The 24496-nt window shown below is 33.8% G+C and overlaps 3 protein-coding genes across 3 annotated transcripts; 2 read left to right on the forward strand and 1 right to left on the reverse strand.

Moving 5' to 3' along the window:
• The first annotated feature begins 1331 nt into the window (after positions 1–1331).
• LOC122602622 (protein DA1-related 1-like) lies at positions 1332–6715 on the forward strand. The gene is made up of 12 exons (XM_043775217.1): positions 1332–1375; positions 1585–1710; positions 2561–2724; positions 2831–3074; positions 3190–3325; positions 3479–3599; positions 3805–3888; positions 4000–4332; positions 4415–4477; positions 4582–4697; positions 5947–6005; positions 6165–6715. Exons 3-12 carry the CDS (start codon positions 2602–2604, stop codon positions 6485–6487), a joined length of 1602 nt encoding a protein of 533 aa, XP_043631152.1. The 5' UTR covers positions 1332–1375; positions 1585–1710; positions 2561–2601; the 3' UTR covers positions 6488–6715.
• Positions 6716–7033: 318 nt separating this feature from the next.
• Positions 7034–9142, forward strand: LOC122602621 (serine/threonine receptor-like kinase NFP). Its single transcript, XM_043775216.1, has one exon. The coding sequence runs from the start codon at positions 7147–7149 to the stop codon at positions 9031–9033; it is 1887 nt and encodes a 628-aa protein (XP_043631151.1). The 5' UTR covers positions 7034–7146; the 3' UTR covers positions 9034–9142.
• Positions 9143–9202: 60 nt separating this feature from the next.
• On the reverse strand, positions 9203–11255 carry LOC122602620 (lysM domain receptor-like kinase 4). The gene has a single exon (XM_043775215.1). The coding sequence runs from the start codon at positions 11235–11237 to the stop codon at positions 9291–9293; it is 1947 nt and encodes a 648-aa protein (XP_043631150.1). The 5' UTR covers positions 11238–11255; the 3' UTR covers positions 9203–9290.
• Between the last annotated feature and the right edge of the window lie 13241 nt (positions 11256–24496).

The raw sequence follows: 24496 nt of genomic DNA on the forward strand, positions 1-24496 counted from the left end.
CCTACACAACATGTTTTTGCCATACACAACAATGTATGCATTATATGATTGTACTGTACAACTGTATAATGCATACAGTGTTGTGTATGGATAAAAATAGTTGTGTAGGGATCATTTCCCAAAAAAAAAATACTTAGGGGGTGTTTGGTTCATGGAATTTCTAATAATTCAATGGAATTGGAATTTGAATTCCACTCTTTCCCTTGTTTGGTTGGAGAAAATGATGGAATTGGAATTCAAAACTTTCCATCAAATTCCTTAAAACAAAGAATTCCTAATTCCTTCACAATATCAATGGAAACTTTGCAATTCCATTGGAATTGAAACAATTTTACTAAAAAGCCCCGCATAATGAAAATATATTTACCTATGTCTTGAGCTTTGTCTTCCTCAACATATCCACTGCTATAGTGTTATACCGCCACCAACCAGCCAACCACCGCCGCCAACCACCGAACCCAGTTACACCGTCAACAACCACCTGACCATGTACCATGGTAAACAACAACATCGTCTTCCTCAATACATCACTACCTTACCGCCACCAACCACCGCCACCAACCACCACCACCGATGACCACCGTCAACAACCACCTGACACATTTACCGTGGCAAACAACACATGATGCTTTTGTATATAGTATTGAGATGATCTATTGAATGAAAATACATGATCTATTTTAGTTGATATATATATATATATGTGTGTGTGTGTGTGTGTGTGTGTGATAGATTCATTTTGAACAAAAAATGGAAGAAAGGTGGATGCAGATTACAGAGGACGAGAAAGTCAAAGAAAAGAAATAAAAAAGAAATGAACTAGGTGGTAAATGGGATAGTGTGAGGAGATAAAAACTAGAGTATATAATATATTTTTGTGAACATAAAACTTATTTTTCATCCCACAAAAATCAGTTGGAAATCTTTTATGAAAAAAAAATAGAGGGTAATTTTGTCATTTGTCATAAATTACTTTCCAATTCCATCAAATAAATTCCAATGAATTCCGTCAACCAAACATAAGACAGATTTAAAAACTTTCAGATTCCAATTCCTTCAAATTCTAATTCCATTCATAAATTCCAATTCTTTCAAAAACATTTTGTGAACCAAACGCCCCTTAGCTATACAAATTTTTTTCTATAAATACATAATGACAAAATTATTGAAGTTATTAAAAGAAACCCTTTACCAAACGCACATTCTAGCCTTTCATCAATTAGTCAAAAGAAATGGTAGGCAGTTGGTTTCACAAATTTGACATGTAGTGAGTGAACTAAAAGTAGTGGAAAAAATGAGAACAAAAGTGCCCAATTTCAACATCATTTTTTGGTTTGCCCATTTTCATTCTATCCTCGAACAACATCTCTACAAAGTACAAAGGCACTCCATCTTTTATCTCATGATCTTTTTTTTTTTACCTTAAAGTTTTCAACTTCATACTGTTCCACATAATCTTGTTGTTTACCCTGATTTTATTTTTACCATTTTTGTTCAAATCTTGTTCCAAGCTTGTGTATTTTTTTTTTGACTTTTTTCTTCCGATAAAGATCTTACCTTTATTGTATTTGATATCATTTTCAGCAGGTGTTGAGTATTCTTAGAATGTGGGCACTCATAAATCTTGGTTTTCAATGGACTTCAATTCTCTTTTGATGATTTCTGGCTTCATTGGTTTATGGTGTGGAGAATTCTTTGAATTGCATAAAGGTTAGATTTTGACTCCAATAATCATTATTATCTGTTATATATTCTGACATCATAAGTTGAAATTATGTATATCTGTATGTTTGTATGTGTATACTAATGGTAGTGGTTGAGCCCTTAAATATTGGATTGGGTTGGTGGAAGTTGAGCTCTTTTTTATGTGATTATATTATATTATATTGATAAGGTGGTCTAGTGGTAAGGGATCCTCTCATAATAGTCTTAGGTTTTGGTACCACCGCGTAAACTTCCATGGGAATACCGGTTAGGCTGAACATGGATGATGGATCCCTCTCCGGGTTTTTCTTTTCAATCATATAGTTGACCCCTTTGTTATGAATGCAAAGTTGAGAAAATTGGTCTAATAACTATTTAAATTAATTAATAGTACGGACTAAGGAGTATTACTTATTGTTTGATCTTGACTAGATACATATATATTGTGTTTTTTGATTAGTTTATATTTATATCTGAATGCAGTTTCGGCTTTGGGTAAGTTAAAACTTTAGCTGTTTAGACCATACTGGCTTGAAAATCTAAAGTCTGCTTGGTTATTTGTAATAAGAACTTTGATCTATCCATGTAAATGTTTCTATATTGTAATTTTGAGTGTTGGGAGAACAAAGAAGTGACTCACAAATGGGAAAGCCCGCAGGCTGGAAACGATATCATTGAATGTAGTATCTGCATATTGTATGTGTTTTTGGCCTACACATGGTTGATGGTTGTAAAGATGTTATCTTTATCCACACTTCAATTTGTGTAACTGTTTTTAACTTTTTCCAAGAGAAGATCTTTTAACTTGATATGTGGTATGAGTTTTGTAATGTTGCTAACGATGACTTTCTTGCAGAGAACAATCTACAAGCCTGACTCTATACAACACTTTGTGGCATGGGCTGGCTTACTAAAATATTAAAAGGGTCCAGCTCGAGCTCCAGTCATAGAGTTACCGAAGGGCACTATCATGAGAGATTTGAAAATGATGAAATTTGGGAGGAGCCTCCTACTACAGTGGTAGCTGACCCCTTCTTTATTTGTTAATGGATATGTCAATTACTACTTGCAATAGTCTAAAACAATGTGTGTTCTATTTGTCTTACATTGATCACGTCTTATGTAGGATGCATCGTCGGACTTTGATTATGAAGAAATCGATCGAGCCATTGCACTTTCTCTTGCTGAAGAAGACGAAAGAAGTGTACTTTCAATTGTAGAAGACGATAAGAAAAGTGCACGTTCCAGTGTAGAAGAAGCAGAGGATGATTTTATTTCCTCTGCAGAGGCTGAAAAGGATTTAGTTCCATCTCCAGAAGAACATAATAGAGGATCGAATAAAGAAGATCATAAAGGAAAAACAGTAATTGGTAGGTTGTATTTGCTGCTACTTTTGTTTTTAAGAGATTCTGGCCTGTTTCAGTTTTTTTCTTCTAATTACTTATTTATTAAAGCATATTATAAAATAAGGATGTTGTTTATCAGATGATGAGTCTTACTTGGAAGAAGATGAACAGCTTGCCAAGGCTATTCAAGAAAGCTTAAAGGTGGACTCACCACCACGAAATAACTTCGGAAGCCTATTTCCTCGTTTGCCAAATTTCTTTCAAGGTGTATACAGGTGGATATTTCTTTATAAACACTTTATACAGTCTGAATTCTGCAAATTTATAAGTTGCTGCAAGGTTACCACAGAAACAACATAGAATTGAAATTATGTTTGAACTGCATAAGTCTTCTTATAAGTTCATCTCATCTGAAATGTGGGTTGCAGGATATGCACTGGTTGCAACGGCCAAATTGGTCATGGGCGTTTTTTGAGTTGCATGGGAGGATATTGGCATCCAGATTGTTTTCGTTGTCATGCTTGCAACTTACCAATATCTGATTATGAGGTCCAACTCTACCCCAAGTCAAACTTATCGTTTACAGCTCTTTCACAAGGTGTTCTTTTTTCCTTTTAAATTTTAAAACCCTAACGGCTTTTAAAGCATTTAAATTTTTTTAAAAATGAGTTAGCTTTGGCATTAGAATATTCATTTTTGCCTGATATCACTCAAACGGTTAGTTTAAATTTGACTTTCCTCCCCGCCTATGCAGTTCTCTATGTCTGAAAACCGACCGTTCCATAAATCATGCTATAAAGAACACCATCACCCAAAATGCGATGTTTGCAAGAACTTTGTAAGTTTCTGTTTTTACTAGTCAATAGGTTTCGTAAATACAACTTTAATATGTCCGCTTCAATCCTAAGACTCAGCCTTTATATGAAGATAACTTTATAAATATACGCAGATCCCAACAAATGTCGGTGGTCTTATTGAATATCGGGCTCATCCTTTCTGGCTACAAAAGTACTGCCCCGCCCATGAGCATGATAGGACTCCTAGATGTTGTAGCTGCGAAAGGATGGAGCCAAGGGACATGAAATATTTTTTGCTAGATGATGGTCGAAAGCTTTGTCTGGAGTGTCTTGACTCTGCAATAATGGATACTCATGAATGTCAACCCCTATATCTTGAAATTCAAGAATTTTATGAAGGATTAAATATGAAAATTGAGCAACAAGTTCCATTGCTGTTGGTTGAGAGACAAGCATTAAATGAAGCCATGGAGGGAGAAAAACTTGTAAGGCTAAATGCACGTGTTACATTATTGAAATTACATTTTAGGTGTTTGACCTCAATAATTGATCTTTTATCCTTGGCAGGGTCATCATCACATGTCTGAAACAAGGGGACTTTGCCTTTCAGAAGAGCAGACCATAAGCACTGTACGAATCTTGATCATTATAAAATAGCGGGAGTTTTTGGTTTTTGTCGGAATATATTTTATGACCTTGCTGGTTATGCTTTTTTTATTTTCTTAAAATAACAGATAATGAGGCGGCCAAGGGTTGGGGCAGGCCGGATAATGGATATTTTTACGGAGCCTTATAAGCTAGTTCGTAGATGTGAAGTGACTGCCATCCTCATTTTGCATAGTCTCCCTAGGTAAGTTGTCATCTTTTCTTGCTATATAGTAGATGTCACAATTTCAACCCTATTGATTGGTTTGGATTACATATTATTGGGTCAAAGGGCTAACACACAAATAAAGCTGAAAAGGAAATTGGTGAAATGGCTAAGGTGAGAAGTTTGCCCAATATGTAGTTCGGTGTTGCAAATATCGGCCATCTCGGCCGATATATTGGTGATATATCGGATGTCGGTCCTTCACTGATACGAAAAATGAGTTATCGGGTCCAGTTATCGTTTTGGTCAAATTTCGGTCAATCTTGGAACTTATCGGCCATTTCGGTCAACGAAAAAAGTTGACTTTTTTATTAAAAAAAAAAGGTTAAAATAAGATTTTAGGGTTTCTGGCTTCCATTTTCAGCCTCTCACACACCAAACCCCCACCTCGCTATTCCCCACCCCCGGCCTACCTGTGGCTGTGATTTCCGGCGATTCCAGTCGCCGGCGGATCCACCGCTGGCCAATCCACCTTTGGCAACAGCTATTTATGCTCCAGTAAGTTTGTTACTTTTTTTTCTTTTCTATTTTGTAGTTAATTATCAATTAGTTATTTATTATTTGAGTTCATCTTCAACAATTCTTTATTTCGAGTTGTAATTAGTTAAGTAATTTCTTTATCCTATACTTTCTTTATTTTCCTTTTTGTTATAATTTCAAGTTGTAAACTTGTAATTACTTTTTATTACTTCATATTCCAGTTGCAATAAGCCAATAAGTTACTTTTGTAGTGTCTTACTTTTCAATTTGCATTACACATTGTATATATTGTTAGTATATATATAAATTTTAGAAAAATTCCTTTACAATTTAGGATACCCGATATATCCCCGATATATCCTACTTATCACTTATCGGGGGTCAACCGATAATAAACCGATAACTGATATTTACAACCTCGATGTAGTTCAAACGCATACACAACCCCCCCCCCAACACAATTTATTCAAATATTTAAGATGTTATTGTATTAATATAGTTGTTGTAATCGTTTTTTAATGTATTTATTTATTTATGTATTTGCTTACAATATGGATAAAGAAGTGTTTTGGGCCAATCCGACACGTTTCGACATGTACTATAAAATGATTTTTTTAACCTAAACCCTTTTGACCCATTACCCAACCTGTCCAGCCCGTACAATCTGCCACCTCCAGTATCCAGATAATAATCATGCTTTGATAAAGTCATAAAACAAATCATTTAATTTAAACCTTCATGAATTCAGGTTGCTAACAGGCTCAATTTTGGCTCATGAGATGATGCATGCATGGCTTCGGCTTAAAGGTTCTTGCTTTCTCTTTTTTATTTATTAGTTAACAATTTGTGTAACGAAATGTCCATTCCACCCTTAATTATCTCTATGTTTCAACTTGCTTTTCTCATAACTGGAGCTTAGCTTTAAGAATAAGTACCTATGATGTGCTATTCTCATGGAATAAACAGGATACTCTAATTTGCCTCCTGATGTTGAAGAAGGAATCTGCCAAGTTCTTGCTCATATGTGGTTAGACTCTGAGATCATTGCTGGTTCTAGTGGGACTAGTGTTGCTTCATCATCTTCATCTGCACCAGTACCTGTATCATCAAAAAAAGGCAAAAGGTCCGAGTTCGAGAAGCAACTAGGTGAGTTTTTTAAACATCAGATAGAGTCTGATACTTCTGCAGCTTATGGAGACGGGTTCCGAGAAGGTAACAAGGCTGTGCTCAAGTACGGTCTGAGAAGCACTCTTGACCATATTCGACTTACTGGACGATTTCCTTGCTAATGGCCTTGAGAAGTAAAGGAGCAAAAGATCTAATAAAGAACTGTATGAAAGCGGCATTACAGGTTTTCATTTTGTGCTTTCTACAACTGTCGATATATAGGGAAAGTAATTAATTATGTTATAGAAATACATGTGTCACTCTTTTATACAATACCTCAGTTATGTACTTTTTATCAAGAGCCTAAAGTTGACTGCTTCAAATCCTTAAATATAAGTATCAATCCTAAATTTAATGCCTTAAAAATTTCTTGAGTAATCTTGTCATCCTCTCTCCAGGGTAAATGTAAATAGAAAGTCTAGATATGGAAATCAGGTTTAATTATTTCCAACTTAGATTCTTTTTTAAAATTCTTCCAAAATCTGTCAATATTCCTATCTTGTCTTTTCTTGGTTATCCTCTACAAAAATGTTAAAACTCCTTTTGAAAGGTTCTAACCAGACAACTTTGGCTAATATGCTGCAGCAAACATCATATCTTGCCGGCTTAAATTAGTTTTTATATGTGTTTACACGAATATATTACACACTTATTGGCATTATCTTAGTTAATAACTCAAGAAAGTCATAAAGATTATGTCCATATTACATATGGAATCATTTTAATATTAAGAACCGAAAGCTACCTAATACTAGTAGTGATAGCGACTTCCATAATCCTAATGCATAATACAAAGCTTAGATTAAATTTCCTGTTCAAGAGGGTTATTAGCATGGCATTCTCATATCTTTCATTGCTAGTTCTTTCTGTGTTCTTAGTTTATCCATTCTATGTCTTGGCAACATCCGCAGACACGAACTTCACGTGTTCTGCCGACTCACCTCGTACGTGTCAAACGTACCTTACATATCGTGCCAGGTCACCTTATATGGATCTTGGGAATATATCCGATCTCTTTGGTGTCAGCCGTTTGAGTATAGCAGAAGCCAGCAATCTCACCTCAGAAAATGAAGAAATACTTTATGATCAGCTTTTGCTGATACCCATTACCTGTAGCTGCAATGGGACCAAATATTTCTCTAATGTCACCTATGAAATCAAAAAAGGCGACAGCTTCTATGTCGTTGCCACTACTGTCTTCCAAAATTTGACCAATTTTCATGACGATGAAAACTTCAACCCGACTCTAAAAGCAACCAATTTGACAGTTGGTGATCAAGCCGTTTTCCCTTTGCTCTGTAAGTGTCCTGCACAGTTACAGAACAGAGATAAATACCTTATTACTTATGTATGGCAACCAAAAGATGAAATCTTACCTGTGAGCTTTATGTTTAATACAAGCTCTTATGATGTTGCAAGCGAGAATAATTTCCGTAATTTTACTGCTGCTGTATCTCTTCCAGTTCTTATACCCGTCTCTCAATTACCGTTCTTTCCTCCACCTCAACGCGTCTCTCCAAAAAGTAAAAAGTCAAAAAAGATTAATTTGATATTGATCATTTTAGGAATTGTTGTATCTTTCTTTCTTTTCATTCTATCGTGGGTTTTAATTCACAAATATCGTTTGCGTAAAACCAAGAGAATCCTGGCTCGTAATGAGTCTTCTTTTGAGTTCACTGATCTTCTGCACATGAAAAAAGCTTCAAAACAAGAAGTTATGTTACCTGTGAAAAACAATCAAGATAAGTTGCTTCCAGGGGTTTCAGGCTACCTAAGCAAACCAATCATGTATGACAGAAAGGAGATCATGGATGCAACCATGAACCTCAGTGAAAGGTACCGAATTGGAGGGTCAGTTTACAAGGCCACAATCCATGGTCGGAATTTGGCAGTGAAGAAACTGAGAGATGCAACTGAGGAACTAAAGATTTTGCAGAGAGTAAACCACATGAATCTTGTGAAGTTAATGGGCATCTCCAATGATTTTGACGGGAATTGTTATCTGGTTTATGAGTATGCAGAAAACGGATCACTCGATAAATGGCTGTTTCCAAGACCTTCTTCTTTGGGCATTGCTGTTGATGTTATTCTCTCTTGGTCTCAAAGATTGAATGTAGCATTAGATATCGCTAATGGACTTCAATATATGCATGAACACAGTCAACCGAGCATAGCCCACAGAGACCTCAGAACAAGTAATATACTTCTAGATACCACTTTCAGGGCCAAAATTGGAAATTTTTCTGCAGCTAGACCTGCAATAAGTTCAATCATGTTAAAGGTTGATGTTTTTGCGTTCGGAGTTATTCTCCTGGAGTTGCTTTCAGGAAAGAAAGCAATGGAAACGAAAGACGATGGAGAGATTTGCATGTCATGGAAAGAAATACGGAAGGTAATAGAAGTCGAAGAGACGAGAGAAGACAATTTGAGGTCATGGATGGATCCAAATCTAGGAAGTTTTTACCCGATTGCGGGTGCTTTGAACATGGCGTCATTAGCTAGAGCTTGCACATCAGAAAAGTCTGCAGATAGGCCTGGAATGACAGAAATAGTGTTTAATCTGTCTGTTCTTACTCAATCGTCGACCGAAATGTATGAAACATCTTGGACCTCTTCAGGTTTGGAGACAGAAGGTCCTCATATTATCAGTCCAGTAGTAGCTCGTTGAAATGTGCAAATATACTCGTATATTACCGTGTGATTACTCATATTAAGTTAGCAGATTGTAAAAATTTTCTGTTATAATGTGTGTTGAATATACTTGGTTTATTTGCATATTTTTTAAAATCCAAACACTTCAAAAGATGAAAAACAGATGGAAGTATAACAAAAAAAAGTTGACACGAGCAATCTTGCAGATTTACACCATATAAATGGATCATAGTGATCTTACTCATATAGTCATATAATAATATACACAATGAATCATTTTACAAAATCATCTTGAACCGAAATGGTTATGGATGCTTGTCGAGTCTGTGAAGCGGTCAGAATTCTTGAAAGACATTGTGAAACCTCATTCATATCCGGTCGAGTGGATGGATCTTTATCTAGGCAGCCATATATCAGTCTGACCACAGATATGGCTAGTTCCGAAGGATAATTCCCTTGGAGACTTGGGTCAGTGAAATCGGTCAACTTTTCATTTCCCTGTACATTTTCTTCATCAAGAAACTCATTCAAAACCTCGGATAAGTCCTTATTTACCTTCTCATAGAGATCAGAAACATGTTTTCCTGTTACTAATTCAAGCATCAGAACTCCAAACCCGTAAACATCAAGCTTTGTGGAAATCAAACCGTTTTCCAAATACTCAGGTGACATGTAACCTCTAGTACCAACAATGTGTCGAGTCAGTGCATATTGACCATTTTGTCCCTCAGCAGACCTTGCCAAATCAAAATTTGTAATCTTGGCTCTGAAATCACTATCAAGAAGGATATTGTCACTCTTCATATTTTTGTATACATATGCAGGGGTAGTATAGCTGTGCAGATAATCAAGCCCATTTGCTACATCTAAAACGATTTGAACTCTCTGCATCCAGGTCAACGATTTGTTGACGCTTAATCCATTATAACCGATCCAATCACTTAAGGGTCCATTTTCGGCATACTCATAAACAAGGTACCAATGGCCATCATGATAACAAACGCCTGATAGCCGGATGATATTATGATGGTGGATAGTATTAAGCAATGTGATCTCTTTCGACACATCTCCATGCATTTTCTTGATGGCTGCAAGGTCTCCTTTAATCGTACCTCGATAAACAGAGCCCTCAATCAAACAACTAGGACTAAAATCTTGTGTAGCTGACTTAAGTTCTTCAAATTTGTAAACTTTTAAAGATTGAGCTATGCTATTTAAACTCTCCATAAAATCTGAGTCTTCGTCAATATCCAACTTCTTATCTCCTGGTTTCTCAATTGCTTCAAAGCTTTGAGAGGCAGAAGAAATCATAGGTGGACTAATTTGCTTTCTCTTTAAGTAACAAAACCAAAAAGCAACAAACCCAATGAAAATTGTGAAACTAACCCCACCAAGGACTCCAACAAGCATATATACCCATTTATGATCACTAGCGGATATACTAGGAGGAGGTGGTGACGGTGGCGGCGACGTTGCTGGTGGCGTTGGGGGAGATAAAGTTTGCGACTTTAAAGGTTGGCTAGACAGAGGGACTAAAAGTGTTGTAAAAGGGTAAATGTTATAATCTTGTTCTGAAAGCTGATTAGCTTCAAGAGTTAGTCCTGTATCTACTCCAAATTTTGCACTTATGCCCGAAACAGTCTGTCCCCAAGTGATCAAATATGATAACAAGTACTTAATACCACTGGCAACTTGTTTTTCAGTTGGACAAGCACATCTTAAAGGAACAATAAGTCTTTGACCAGGATATATATCAACAGTAAGATTATGTCTTTCAACTTGTATAGCGTGACAAGTCGATAAGCCTTGAAACGTATTATTCGCGATTAAAAAAGGCGTGTTTCTAGCTTGGATGATATAACTTGCATTAGCTTGATAGAATTCACCAAGACATGAACATTTTGTTGGGACAAGTACCATTTCACCTGTTCCAAAAGTTGCATTTTCGGAAACCAAGTTGAGTTGTGAAAGCAGAGTTATGTTTGCATTCAAAAGGCTAGAAATCGAGGCAACCGTGTTGTAAGGTGGTTCGGATCGAAAAGTGAGATAAGCTTGGCAAGTTTTGTTAGCACCATTACATGAATAGCCAAGAACAGAAGTTGAAGCATTTCTTATACCACAGTTTGTGCTCAACTTCTTAATGTATGGTTGTTGGGCTTTGATCAATATTTGTTGACAAATTACAAGGATGAAAATCAAGAAAAGATGTTTGGATGACATGGTTTTTGAGTTTAAAAGATGAAGTTTTGAAAAGAAAGTTGATTAAATGGCAAGAAAAGTGTGGATTTCAATCATATAATGCATAGATGTAAGATGATATTTGTTTTTGAATTAGTAGGCAAGGTATTGAGTTGAAATAGTCAATGAATTGATGTAAGTGAATAAATTAAGTAATGATAATTGTGGATGTAGGGTCGGTGGAATGGTGTCGATATGTGATTTGTGGTTGAATTTAATGAATGTTGTTTGGGTCAACGATAGAGGAAGACTTTGGAAAATTGGAATATTAGGTAGGTAGCTAACGGGTAATGTCTAAAAAAAACAAACAAAAAAAAAATAAATTAGATGGGAACTTTTTATTCTTTGGACCGAATTGGTAACGATACCCCAACCAATTTTGAAGCCCGGTCGTTAATAAAAATGAGTACTTAAAAATAGTAAATAGAAAAAGTTACACATGATATTACAAAAATGATAAATTTTATAACGTGGATACCATCTAGCTGATACTTGAGACTAAACTAATTGAAACTTTTTTTTTTATTGCTTAGGCGTCTTGCCGAAGCATATTAATTTGCCGAAGCATATTAATAAAATTCTAGCTGTTCTAAAAAAAAAACTAATTGGAACTAGTTATGACTCAAGTAAAAAATGTGGTTGAGATTTAACTTTTTTTTTTCCTAAGTAAACTTTTATTCACAATCTCCCACACAATTAGATTTAACATGCAACGGATGAAAAAAAACCCGACTTGATGAGGAAACCTGATACTCGATGAAAATACCTGAACCCATTCGGGTATGGACTCAGACATACTTACCCTGACTTGACCTGACCCGACCCAATATCAATAACTATACCTACATACTATTAGTTTTTTATTTATATCCAACCTCTATAAATACAATGTTTCACACTAATATAAACTAATTTTCTATCTATAGTCCACAACTTGCGCATCCTTTTCTTAAAGTATCAACATCCAGTGGTATCCTTTCTCAAATCTTAGTAATTATTCTTGATAAATAACTATCCTTATCGGATCGGGTTCGAATAGTATATTCTTTATTAGGTTCGGATTTGACATTACCCGTCGTCTCGATCCTAACCCATTGCCATTACTAACTGCAACTAATAAAATCCATTTGTTAGCCTTAAAAACAAATTTTATCATAAAAGAAATGCAAAATATCAAAAGCAAAATGAAATCAACAAACCCAAAATTGTTATTTAATTTATAACTTTTATTAAGACTCCAAGTTTAGAAAAAGCTATCGTTATGATAATATCCTTTAGATACTTGTAATTAGTTGTATATATGAACTAAAAGTTACTTTTTATTTTTTGCGACTAAAAGAATTGAATAAACCAAAAGCGTCATGATGTTTTTCTTCTATAGCCTTAAAGCAATAATATTTAAAATGCACAGAAAAATAGTTTATGAAAAAGAATTGAAAAAAATGCACCACAGAAGTGAGTAAGTAACATCATCAAGTGCTTCCTTCTATGAATCACCATACAGGGAATCCCCTACCGTCATTTTGACCCCAGCATCCCTACATGTATAAAAAGGAGCACATAGAGAGAATAAAGAAGGTTAGCACCTTCCATGATGGATGCGGAAAAAAGGAACACAAAAAGAGAAGAAATAAGGTTTATGAGAGATTATAGAAAGAAGATTACTATTGTCAAATAAGTTTTTCAAATTCACAAGTTTTATCACTAGAAGCATAGTTGCCGACTCGTTGTTTTTGACTCGACTTGAAATCTTGATTTTTGACACGTAACTCGAATCGTAAGAGTTAGGATATCTGATAATACAATTATTATATACAAGTATGTATTATAATAATATAGTATTATATTTATATATTAACTTAAAGATAAATTTAAAAGAATAAAAAGTTATAAAAAAATTATTAAATTATTTTGTAACTCGTGACTCAGAACACGACTCAGACTGACTCGTACCACAAAGAATGCGTCATGCTACTTGTCTGAAACAAATCCGAGTCATTCACCAAGTTGATTCATTTTTTACTTTGTTTTGACTCGATTCGTACGAATCACGAGTCGATTTGTACGATTTTAGTATTTCATATTTTCCATTTCATATTACAATCGGTCATGGGTGTTTTTCATTTATCATCATTAGAGGTGGCAAGATGGGTGAATTAGTTGGGTTGGGTAAGGGGAAGAAAACAGGAACACTCAAAAACGGGTCACAACTGTGATGTTACAAAATAACCGGGTCAGGTAGATTTTCATAATCGATAAGGTAGATTTTCATCAATCCGGACGGTGTCCACATATCTAGCGTTCATTAGTGGCGTGGAACGAAACTGGGGATGAAAAACGTAAGGTCGTGAACCCAAGGATGAACAACGTAACTTGGCGTAAAGCACAGGGACAATAACGGTAATCAACTAAATTCTATTTGAAGTTGTGTTAGTATATATTTTACATGAGAGGACGAAAGTGGTATAACCACAGCTAGGGACCATTCGTGCAGTTAACTGAAAGTCGCGATAAAAGAAAGAAACCCTAAAACAGCAAAAGAAAGAAACCCCCAAATTATTGATCGATCGATGGCACCATCAAAGGCATTAATTCTTTCTTTACAAGAATACCCTAAAGAAACTGAAGATGGAGGCACTTGTTTTAGTCCTGGTGAAAATAGCTGGGTCTTCTTTGCAACCAAGAATACCCTAAAGAAGCTGAGCCCTCCCCACGTGTTCCTCCCCCTTCTCAGGCACATATTTACTTTAAGCTCCAAAAGTCCTCCTTTAGTGATAATCCAAAAGCAAAGGTCTTCTTTGCAACCACCACCTTTAGGCTACCGCATTCTCCAGAGTTTGTCTTAAGAATCCTTGGAGATGAAAGCAGACGTCACGAGCTAGGTACATACCCTGCTATACATTGACACACGTACGCATACGCAGTCCATTCATTATATCCCATTTTAATCTTGTTTTCACAGCTGGATGCGTCTGGGATGATTGGCCGACTCGCAGAGGGGACATGTTACACAACTGGTGATGACCCCAGGAACAAGATATCCGTTCAGGTATGTACGTTGACACACACGTTTGTTGGGGTGACTTTGGTGTTTAACTGTTGACATTTGTTGCAACAGGCTAATCTGTCGTTCCGCGATGAGGTCTTACTCCAAGAGACGAGTGTCGACCCGTCTGGTTCACTGGTGGTGTGGTCCTTGCTTAAAAATCAGCCGTTTGCTCTTGCCAGACGTGGTGTTTATCCTCGATCTTCTCCTCTAATTGGGTTATCAGGTGTTGCCATCAGTAGCAGTAGCAATACGGGTGGTGGCTCAGTTATCACGCTGGGTCTACAGCAGGAGCATTGCGACACAGAACTCAGGCCAAAGTTGACTGAGGTGGTCAATAAATATATGCGAGATACTATCGGCAGAATTGTAGCGGTCTTGAACAACTTGAAAGATGAAGGTATGGCGACTGCGGGTGACCAACAAATAACAGGAGTCCTAGGTTCAACCAACAAGAGGAAGCACATTATGATGATTGCGGGTGAGTGCTCACACTGATCAAGGAGAACTGTTGTGGTTTTAATTGATTGGAGTATCTACTTTTATAATTTCAGTTTGTTGTCTGCCCAGGAGGCCACTTTATTTAAAATAACTTTTGGGCCTACCATGAACTAAATAGGTCTTGTCTTTGCCATCTTTTGTGAACAGTTTATGACTCATGATGTCCTATCTATTATGGTTGCACTATCAATGCCAATATTATGGTTGCAGTGTCAATGCATGACTCTTCCTATTTTGTAAAACATTAGGCGATACACACGCGTATTTTCTCTATCGTTTTCTCTCAGAAACTTTATTGTTAGGATGAATTTTAGTTTTTAGGAGGATATATATCATTATCTAATCGAAAGTTTGAAACCATAAAACCTTGGGACTTTGTAGAATCTCGAAACGTGTTGCTGCTATTTTCGCTAGAGAATTGAATACAATGGGCTGCAGAGGATCGACTATGATGACTGGACTGCCACGCTTATACATTGGGTGTGTTTTAAGTGTGTGAGAGTTGAGCTCTGATTTAGCAAACTAACTTATGTCTACTTGCTAATAAACAGCTGATGTTGATAATTTGTGAATGAACGAGTGATATATGAATGTCAAGATATATGATCTGTCACGTGTTATTCTGATGAACAGATAATATCACGTGGGTATATGTTACTTTAATTAATCTTATGTATACTCTTTATTAAAGATTATACACCCCCTCAAAATGGAAAGTGTTACCAAAATGTCACATGCGAAATTACCAAAATGTCCTTAATAAACACCTCACTATGGAAGGGTTTTTGTAAATTATCAAATTTGCCCTTAATGAATTAATTTACATCTTAAACCCTTATTTTGCTAATATTCTAAGTCCTTATCTTATAACATATTTCTATTATCTTAACATCACTTACACCACTCGACACCAATTGTCGATGGCATCACCACGCGTCACCAACACCACTATACCGTCGTTGCCGTTACCGCCGCCGCATTACGCGGGTACCATGCTCGTATTAATAAATCAAAAGTCACATGTTTTACCAAACTAGCTATCAACCAGAATTCAATCTGGACAGTTTAAATATGTTTCATAATAATTACATAATAAAAATTGTTAAAAGAAGCAAACCTTGATCTTAACATTATCATATTTTGAATTCAATAATAAACAAAAAAAAGAATCATAACCGTAAATTTGTCATTAATAATAATTGTTATACGTGTTAATATTACTAAGACTATACAAGTTTCAAAGTACAATAGTATTAGAATCATCATCAGAAGATAATTATTATAATATAAAAAGTGCTTTTTAGTGAATCTGTTGTCCGATCTCACCTAAATCCATGTTTTTTTATGCAAATAAAGGTTTTGAACATAAAGTTAAAACAACCATATTAGTAGAAACAAGAATGGAGATATTGCAAGTCCAAAAATTTCGCTGACATTTGATAAAAATCTAGTTCGGTTGGATTTCAGATAATATATGTTCTGATATCCCGATAAGATAGCCTATAGAAATAAAACAATGGGCGTGTAAAAGAAATCCTTGTAAAGCGTGCAATATAAACTGTCCAAACTTTCAATACATCCTGCATGTTTTCAATCTACCTACAACTACTGCTAGCACTAACTTCAGGAGCAATTTAATTATGACCTTAGGGTATATACCCAATATATCCTTGCCCCAATAATCTTGGTCAAGTCGGTATATATATATACTAAAGGGCATCTCCAGTTCATAGTGCTTTAATTGTTTTGCACTGCCATGTTGCAGTTTTCGGATCAAACCTCAGTTCCCATGTAGGCCGATAGTGCAGGTCTTGTTTCAATGTTAGCACCTGTGGCTTTCCATTGAGATACACCGTCTTAATACGAACAAATTCTCTATTCTCTATCTCCTGCATATACCATGAATGCAAGTGAAATTTCAAGCAAATTAGTAACACATCAAAGTGGCTGATGGACATGTTAAAAAGGTAATCTTGGAATTAAATGTGGTAAAGCTTTGTCCCATTTCCTTTAAACGGTTAAATTCGTTTGTAACTTACCTCTTATGTAGTTATGTATGATGTTTGTTAATTGTTATAAATTTATAATCCCTATAGTGCTCTACATACACATACTATGGTTAATTGCATGAACCTATTACCATGAACTACCTTCTTCCAAGAATCAAATTTCCAGCAAGTACCAACAAATTAAAAAGATTGGAAAGCAACATTCTTTTTGTTATGGTTCCATCACATATGGTATTCTAGCTAATTACTAAGTTACGATTCTATTTTGTGAATACAGAAGTTGATGATCAATCGATCAGTTGATCTTGTTTGTTTAGTTTGTCCTCTTGTTAGGGTTCAGCACCTACCATATATAATGCATCTATAGAAACATGAAAACATTGAGCAAAGATAAACTAATACTAGGTTAGATAAATAATAATAATAATAATAATAATAAAGTAGATGACTTTAATATATTGTGTTATTACTATATATAATAAAAAGGGAAGTACGGGAGTCTGTGCCAGGATTTTTTTTAATTGGTTACAAGTTGCCTTTTCTAAATATAATACACGTACACAAAAATCGCAACAATCTACTACTTTGGTGGGTTGGTTTGAAAGTTTTTTGTTATACCCTGAGTCGGCAGTTCGAGTCTTGGCGGTGTTTTTTCAGGCCTTTTTTTTTCTTTTCTTTTATTTATTTATTAACTCATACAGTACAATGAAATGATTCATTCATTCATTTATTCTATTCTTACATGTTCTTTTTCTTCTCCAAAATTTTTTTCTTTTTTTACTATGCAGTATACTAAAGTAGTATGTGATATGATAGATGGTTTCTTCCTCCAACTTTTTTATAAAAAAAATTAACTTTTTCAATGTTAATTTATTATTAAGTATCTTGGTTATTGCTACACGTTATTATTTTTATTAATAATTTTACGTATCATCATACACAATAAACATTATGTCTCTTAGTTTATTACATGTGATTAATTCATATATTTTTTTATTTCATTATGCTTCTAACACATTATATTATTGTTATCGAAGTATCGTTATTAATGTTATAATTTATCGTCGTTATATATATTTTTTATAATTACTAGTGTCTAATGGCAAACAACTATGACGTGCATATTACTATCTACGTGTTCATATAGTTCATTTTCAAGACTGCATTAAGTCTACTGTTATATGATTGTTGATACATATATGAAAAGGTTACATATTTTTTTTATTTTTGTAAGACATTTTTACCTTTATGATACGTTTTTGTAATGTGCAATTATCGTTATGTATTGATCGTCAGTTTTATGTACGTTGCAACTTTTACACATTATCATGTTTTCCGGGGCAACGCCCGGGTATAAACCTAGTTTTTTTCAAAAACAGAAATATTGTTTTGTTTTTAATAACGAGTTAGTGGTTAGCATTCGAGACACCACAATGACATCCAATTGGGTAGTATGCAGAACTCAAACTACGTATGCCTGAACAGTAGATGATTCTCGAAAACCTCCCCTTATAATCCACTCCTACAAATGTATGAAACGGAACTCAAACCCTGCTGAATTTTATCAATATTTAAGACTTTACCAATCGACCACCAACCTATTAACAACGATAATATTTTGTTATTTACTTCTGTTTCAAAATTGCTAGAAGTCGACGTTAATTAGGTAAACCAAAAATGGATATATATGGTCATGATGATAAAATAAGCGACACCTAGTCACTTAATTAGCGAAACTCAATATGTACGGGTCGGATCGGGTTGGGTGACGGGTCAAAATGGGTCCGGGTCAAAATGGGTTCGGATCAATACGGGTACTTTTAAAAACGGGTCAAAACGGGCTTTTATTTATCAAATGACTAAAAAAAGCAAGGAATTGTTTATTTTTGCAGGAAAATCTTTTGTCATCGAATAATCTAGTCTAAATATTAAAAATATAGCATGTAAGATGCATAAAAATGTATGGATCATAGGAATTCGTCACGATGGTGATCAAATTATATATTTTTTTCAGCTATTTACTATTAATGTTTAAAAAGCATAACTACTAAGATTATTATAGAATATCACGAATTAAGTTTATAAAATGAAGTGGAAGAAACCAATATTTGTTTAAATATACCATTATATAAGATCAAAAAGATTATTGTCATTATTTGTTTCTTTTTAATAATAATCAAGTTGATATAATAGTTACATAATTAAGTTTAATAACTACTCTAAAAGATTTAATAGCTTTACTTTACTAATCAAAGTAAGAGAACGACTCAAATTTGACCAGTATAACTACAAAGTTGAATATATTCCATTCGACCACCAACCGCCCATTCTAACCCGCTCCCTTTAAATTTGAGTTTCCTTGTAGTCCAGAATAACCCGCTCAAGAAATATCTAATGCCCAATCTGACTCAAATATTTAAATTAAATGTCCAATATCACCCAAATGTTAATGTTTGGCTCATGATTGTCGGCTCTACTCAATGATCGTAAAAAGAATTTAAGCTTTAACAAAACGAAATTCTCTCATGTTTTTTTTTTTTTTTTTTTTTTACTTTCAATATAGCATCATACTGTAATTACAAACTTGGAACTAGCATTCATGTAACATCCTGCAGAATTTGCAACATGGTTCGTCCTTAACGTGTATATACAATGTGATAATAGGGAGAGAATTGCCCTGTCTAAAATTAATGTTCAGTTTTTAATAAGCTATGCTTTAAGATCGAACACATCAATTATTAAATGAAAAATTGTGTCCACGAAAAGATTATGAACTATGCATAATGAGGTACATATATAATAAAATAATTATGGTCTCGTATATTTAATGATCAAATTTACCTTAAAATATTGTAAATCTCTAATATATTTGACACAAGTTCTAAATCTATTTTTTTAACCGTCAGTATTCGACATCAGAGGACACCTCACTGTATAATGGTGAAGCCCTGCACGTACTCTAGATTACGAGATATTGATCGTAAGCCGATACAATTTAAAGGAACAACCCTCAGGACATGTCACTCTAGAGAGCCGAACCCATGACCTAAGGTAAAACCAAGAATGACTCTAGCCAGTTGATATAACCTTCATTGTCTGGTCCAAATTTAATTAACATTTTAATTCATACAAAATTTAAATCGAAATGTATAATATTTAATGCTTCATACATGTTGACTTATACGGGAAAATTTAAGTAAAAGATGCAATACTTATCTTAGGTAAAACATTTGAATTTTACCGGTGGATTATGTAAAATTTAAGAGATTATATGTTTATCAAATTTCAAAGTTTAATTTATAATTTTTTTTAACATGACAGTACTTATAATAGGAAAGTCATGCAGACGGATCATTTTTCCTACTTATAAAGGAAAAGTTTATAACATATATTCAAAAGTTATTTAGTAGCATATATACTTTTTATTTTATACTAAATAAATTGGTTCACTAGAATTTCACACAGCTATTTAGTAGCATACGTAATTTAAAAAAAAAACCCAATGCAAGCAAATTTCAAGTTCATAGACCGATTCTAATCTCAACCCGAAAGTAGGCTATGGTTAATTATATCAACTTATTACTACGAACTATCTTCTTCCAAGAATCAAATTCCCAGCAAGTAACAACAAAAAAATTGGAAAGCAACATTAAATCTATGATCGAGTATTTGTTATGGTTCCATCCAGAGTTATCGACTCGGTAATTTTAACTTGACTCGAAATATGATTTTTTGACTCGGTAATCCAGAGATAGAATATTTGATAATATATAACTTTATAAATAAATATAAGTTTTTATTGTAGAAATATAGTATTGTACTAGATTTTAGACCCGTGTCCACTGGACACGAGTTTATGATATTATCAATATTAGATCTTCATACATATAAGTCATAAAAGTTTATAATTTTAAATATATATTTTGCAAGTAATAGTACAATAATCACAGGTTCGTCACTGTCATTATTAGCAGAGACATATTAATGAAATTATTTGCCGTAATCATTCTCTATTATAGAATTTTTTTGAAAGTAGTTGTACCAATAATGTAATATTATTATAAAAGATTATTAAGAATTAAAATACGAACATACTTGTGATCTCGTACTTGACATTCAAGTAGATGTTTTTAATTATGATGCGGGGCCATAACACGGAGAAGTTTATTTCAATCACTTGTTCTATGATAATTTAGATAACAATTAAGATTGTTTTCATATTCTTTGATAACAATTAGGATTAGTGATTTGAGTGACAAATGTAACTTTAAACAAAATTTAAATAATCATGTAACTTGTAGGATGAATGGATCCGTTACTAATATATATAAAAAAATTTTGTGATTCATATTGTGTTTAGAAAAAAGATATTGTATATATATATATTATTGTGTTTGTGATATGTATATAGAGATATTAAATATAAATTTAATTTTAATATTTACAAATTATAAAACTCTAATCCAATATATTATTAAATTGGACAATTATATCAATATTGTGTTAGAATACACATGTATGACATTTATATGTATTAATTTATAATATTTTCTTATAAGAAATATTTATCTTTAGTCATGTAGATGTCATTGATATTTATATGTGTAAATCTGTATTTTATGTTTATATAATAATAAGTCAAAATTGAAAATTTGAGAAAGTCGAGAGATGTGATTACGCACATTGTTTGTATCATTTTAAAGATAAGATAAATTATTAAATATATAAGTTTAAATGTAAAAATGTAAGTAAAAACAAATTTAAAAGAATATACTTTTAAAACAGTGAACACATATATTGTATTTCATCTTTTGGAAAAAAAATTTTGTATATAATATTTCATATGTTGAAATTGTTTTAACAAATTAAATGATTAAAAATATTTATAAAATATTTTCAAGTTGATGGCTAAAAATATATATAAATTAAGTATTGAGGGTTAAAAAATATAAATTATTGATGGAAAACTAAAAAGTGTAAATTAATGAGATTTTTTCGATAAATACTAATATAATAATATATTTGGATAATGATTATTAGGAATTTTAAATTATAATTAAGTTCAATGATGACATAAGCGAAAGTCAATTTGATAAAATTAAACGATTTGATTGGTTAATAAGTCATTAGTTCAACTGTTTTATAATATATATATATTAAGATTAAGATTAAGATTGATAAATTAAGCTAAAAATAGAAAACATTATTAAAATAGAATCAAATTAAAACACATCTAAAAGAGCTATGTTATTTAAAATAATAAAATCAAAAAAATTAAAAATTATATTGTGACTCGTGACTCAACTCGTGACATGACTCAGACCGACTCGCAAAACAAAACACGAGTCATGCTACGAGTCTGGAACAAATCCGAGTCATCTATCGGGTCGCCTCGTTTTCACTTGTTTTTGACTCGTGCGAGTTTGATAACTATGGTTCCATCACATATGGTATTCTAGTTACTAATTAAGGTAAGATTCTAGTGTGTGAAAACAGAAGTTGACGATCAGTTGCCGCGATCTTAATTCCTCGATTTATCTTCCTTATTTAGCGTGTCCCTCTTGTTATGGTTTCAGCACCTACACCTACCATATATCCTGCATTCATACAAGCAGGAAAACATTGAGCAAAGATAAATACTAGGCTAGAATTAAAATAAATAAAAAAATACATGACTTTAAAATATTGTGGTATTTACTTCTGTTTCGAAAGCATTATCAAATTCTAGCTAGGGATTAATAAATATATCATATCAACATCAATTGACATTGTATAAAGATAAACAAATTAAGTGATTATATATATATGGTCTATACTCAATATGCTGGGATGCTATATGTACAAAAATAATTAAATTTCACCTTAGCATAACTTTAATTCTCTGGCTGCCACTTTCGCTTCTTATCCAGTGAAGATGGAGAGGACCCTGGAATATCATCATCATCATCATCATCATAACTAGAGTTTGCTATAGCACTGGTCGTCTCATCCCCCGGTCTCCGGCCACCAATATGGGGAGATACAAGGCTCTTCATCAATACAGGGGCAGTAGCATACACCCCCCAATTTGTGGCTAAACATGGATCCACCTCTCGAATAATGCCCCCGCCTGCCCATGGTGTTTCCAAGTAGTATACAGGATCAGGCTCTATCGCATAACCATGATGCTGATGCCATACATACCATGAGTCTTTTTCATTGTACAGCCACATTTCCCATATGCAAGTGGGCTTAGGCAATTTACGATTTTTTATAGCCCGTTTACGTTTGCAGATCTGTAGACATCCTCGGATACACCCAAGTCTATGACCATTTTCCTTTATATAGAGATCATGATCATCTGGTTGAGGGATTTCATTAAACGAAAGAATTACCTTTCTCTCGTTTTCACGATAACTCCTCATAAACCAGTGAAGCGCCTCATCACATAAGATGCCGGATCTACCACTTAGAGGGTATAGCATATACTTGATGCGATCAATAAGCCTCCAAACATTCGATTTCAGTGTGAACACATAAAATCGTGTGTGGTCCTTTTCGGGTCTTGTGCACCCAACTATAACCTTATAATCATCTATAGATGAATCATAACCAAAACCCCAACATGATGTACTACTTCTAGTAAAGTCGAGAGGCGGTGGGACTAATTTCACCTCTCTAGTGCAAGGATTGGTTATTAAAAGTCGACCATCTTAATTTGATAGAGACGCATACTAGGCCATTAGCGGAACCAACAATGCGACAAGAACCTCGTTTAGGCATGATGATCCTTCTTGAAAGGCAATAAGTGTTAACATCATTCTCATAAGAACGATTTAAATGAGATTCGACGAAACAAGGAGCGGAAATAAAAGAATACCATGCCTTACAAACCCTCTTGCATTGGATTAAATCTTCCACATCCAATCTGATGAGTATCTGCTCAAGCATATCAAACCCAAGCTCTGTCATCTTATCGTATTCAACCCCTAATGGAAACCACTGAAACGAATTAAGGATATATAAATATAAATATATATATATATATATATATATAGTATATAGGGTAACACTCCGGTGAAAACACTCTTAAAATAAGAACGGTGAGAACACCTTAAAAACATCATTTTGATGCATTAAAAGTCCATAAAATTAACATAGTGCAGAACTAATTATCTTTATTTAAGTGTTTAACAACACATTCATCCGTCAAAATCGAAATAATCATGTTTTTTGTTTTGTGCATCCATCTTGGATGCATAATCATCAAAATGATGCATCCAACAAAAAACGTGATTTTTTCGATTTTGATGAATCAATGTGTAGTTAAACACTTAAATAATGATAATTAGTTATGCACTATGTCAGTTTTATAGACTTTTAATGCATTAAAATGATGTTTTTAAAGTATTCTCACCGTTCTTATTTTAAAACTGTTCTTAGGTATAAATTAACATATGTTAATTAGCCCGTAGACTAAAACCTCAGGCCCATAAACATTAGTTATTGGCTTATACTTTTATAGCATAAATAAATAACAATAATCATTCAACCTGTGCAGGCAAAGGCCCAAAGCCCACATGATTTCCAGACATGACCGATAACCACTCCGACATATGACCACTTGTATTAATAGTTTTTTTAAAGGTGAATTTCGCTGAAAATTTCATATCGTGATTTGACAGCGAGAGGTCTAACATACGTTG

Source organism: Erigeron canadensis, chromosome 6 (assembly GCF_010389155.1).
Source record: "Erigeron canadensis isolate Cc75 chromosome 6, C_canadensis_v1, whole genome shotgun sequence".
In the NCBI taxonomy this organism is placed as follows: Eukaryota; Viridiplantae; Streptophyta; class Magnoliopsida; order Asterales; family Asteraceae; genus Erigeron; species Erigeron canadensis.

Bases quoted from the DNA above. Each gene is read 5' to 3' on its own strand.
- LOC122602622 (XM_043775217.1), top strand. From the start codon at position 2,602: ATGGGCTGGCTTACTAAAATATTAAAAGGGTCCAGCTCGAGCTCCAGT. The intron at 3,075-3,189 runs GTAGGTTGTATT...GTTGTTTATCAG, and splicing joins TAAAGGAAAAACAGTAATTG to ATGATGAGTCTTACTTGGAA. The intron at 4,333-4,414 runs GTAAGGCTAAAT...TATCCTTGGCAG, and splicing joins CCATGGAGGGAGAAAAACTT to GGTCATCATCACATGTCTGA.
- LOC122602620 (XM_043775215.1), bottom strand. From the start codon at position 11,237: ATGTCATCCAAACATCTTTTCTTGATTTTCATCCTTGTAATTTGTCAA.
- LOC122602621 (XM_043775216.1), top strand. From the start codon at position 7,147: ATGCATAATACAAAGCTTAGATTAAATTTCCTGTTCAAGAGGGTTATT.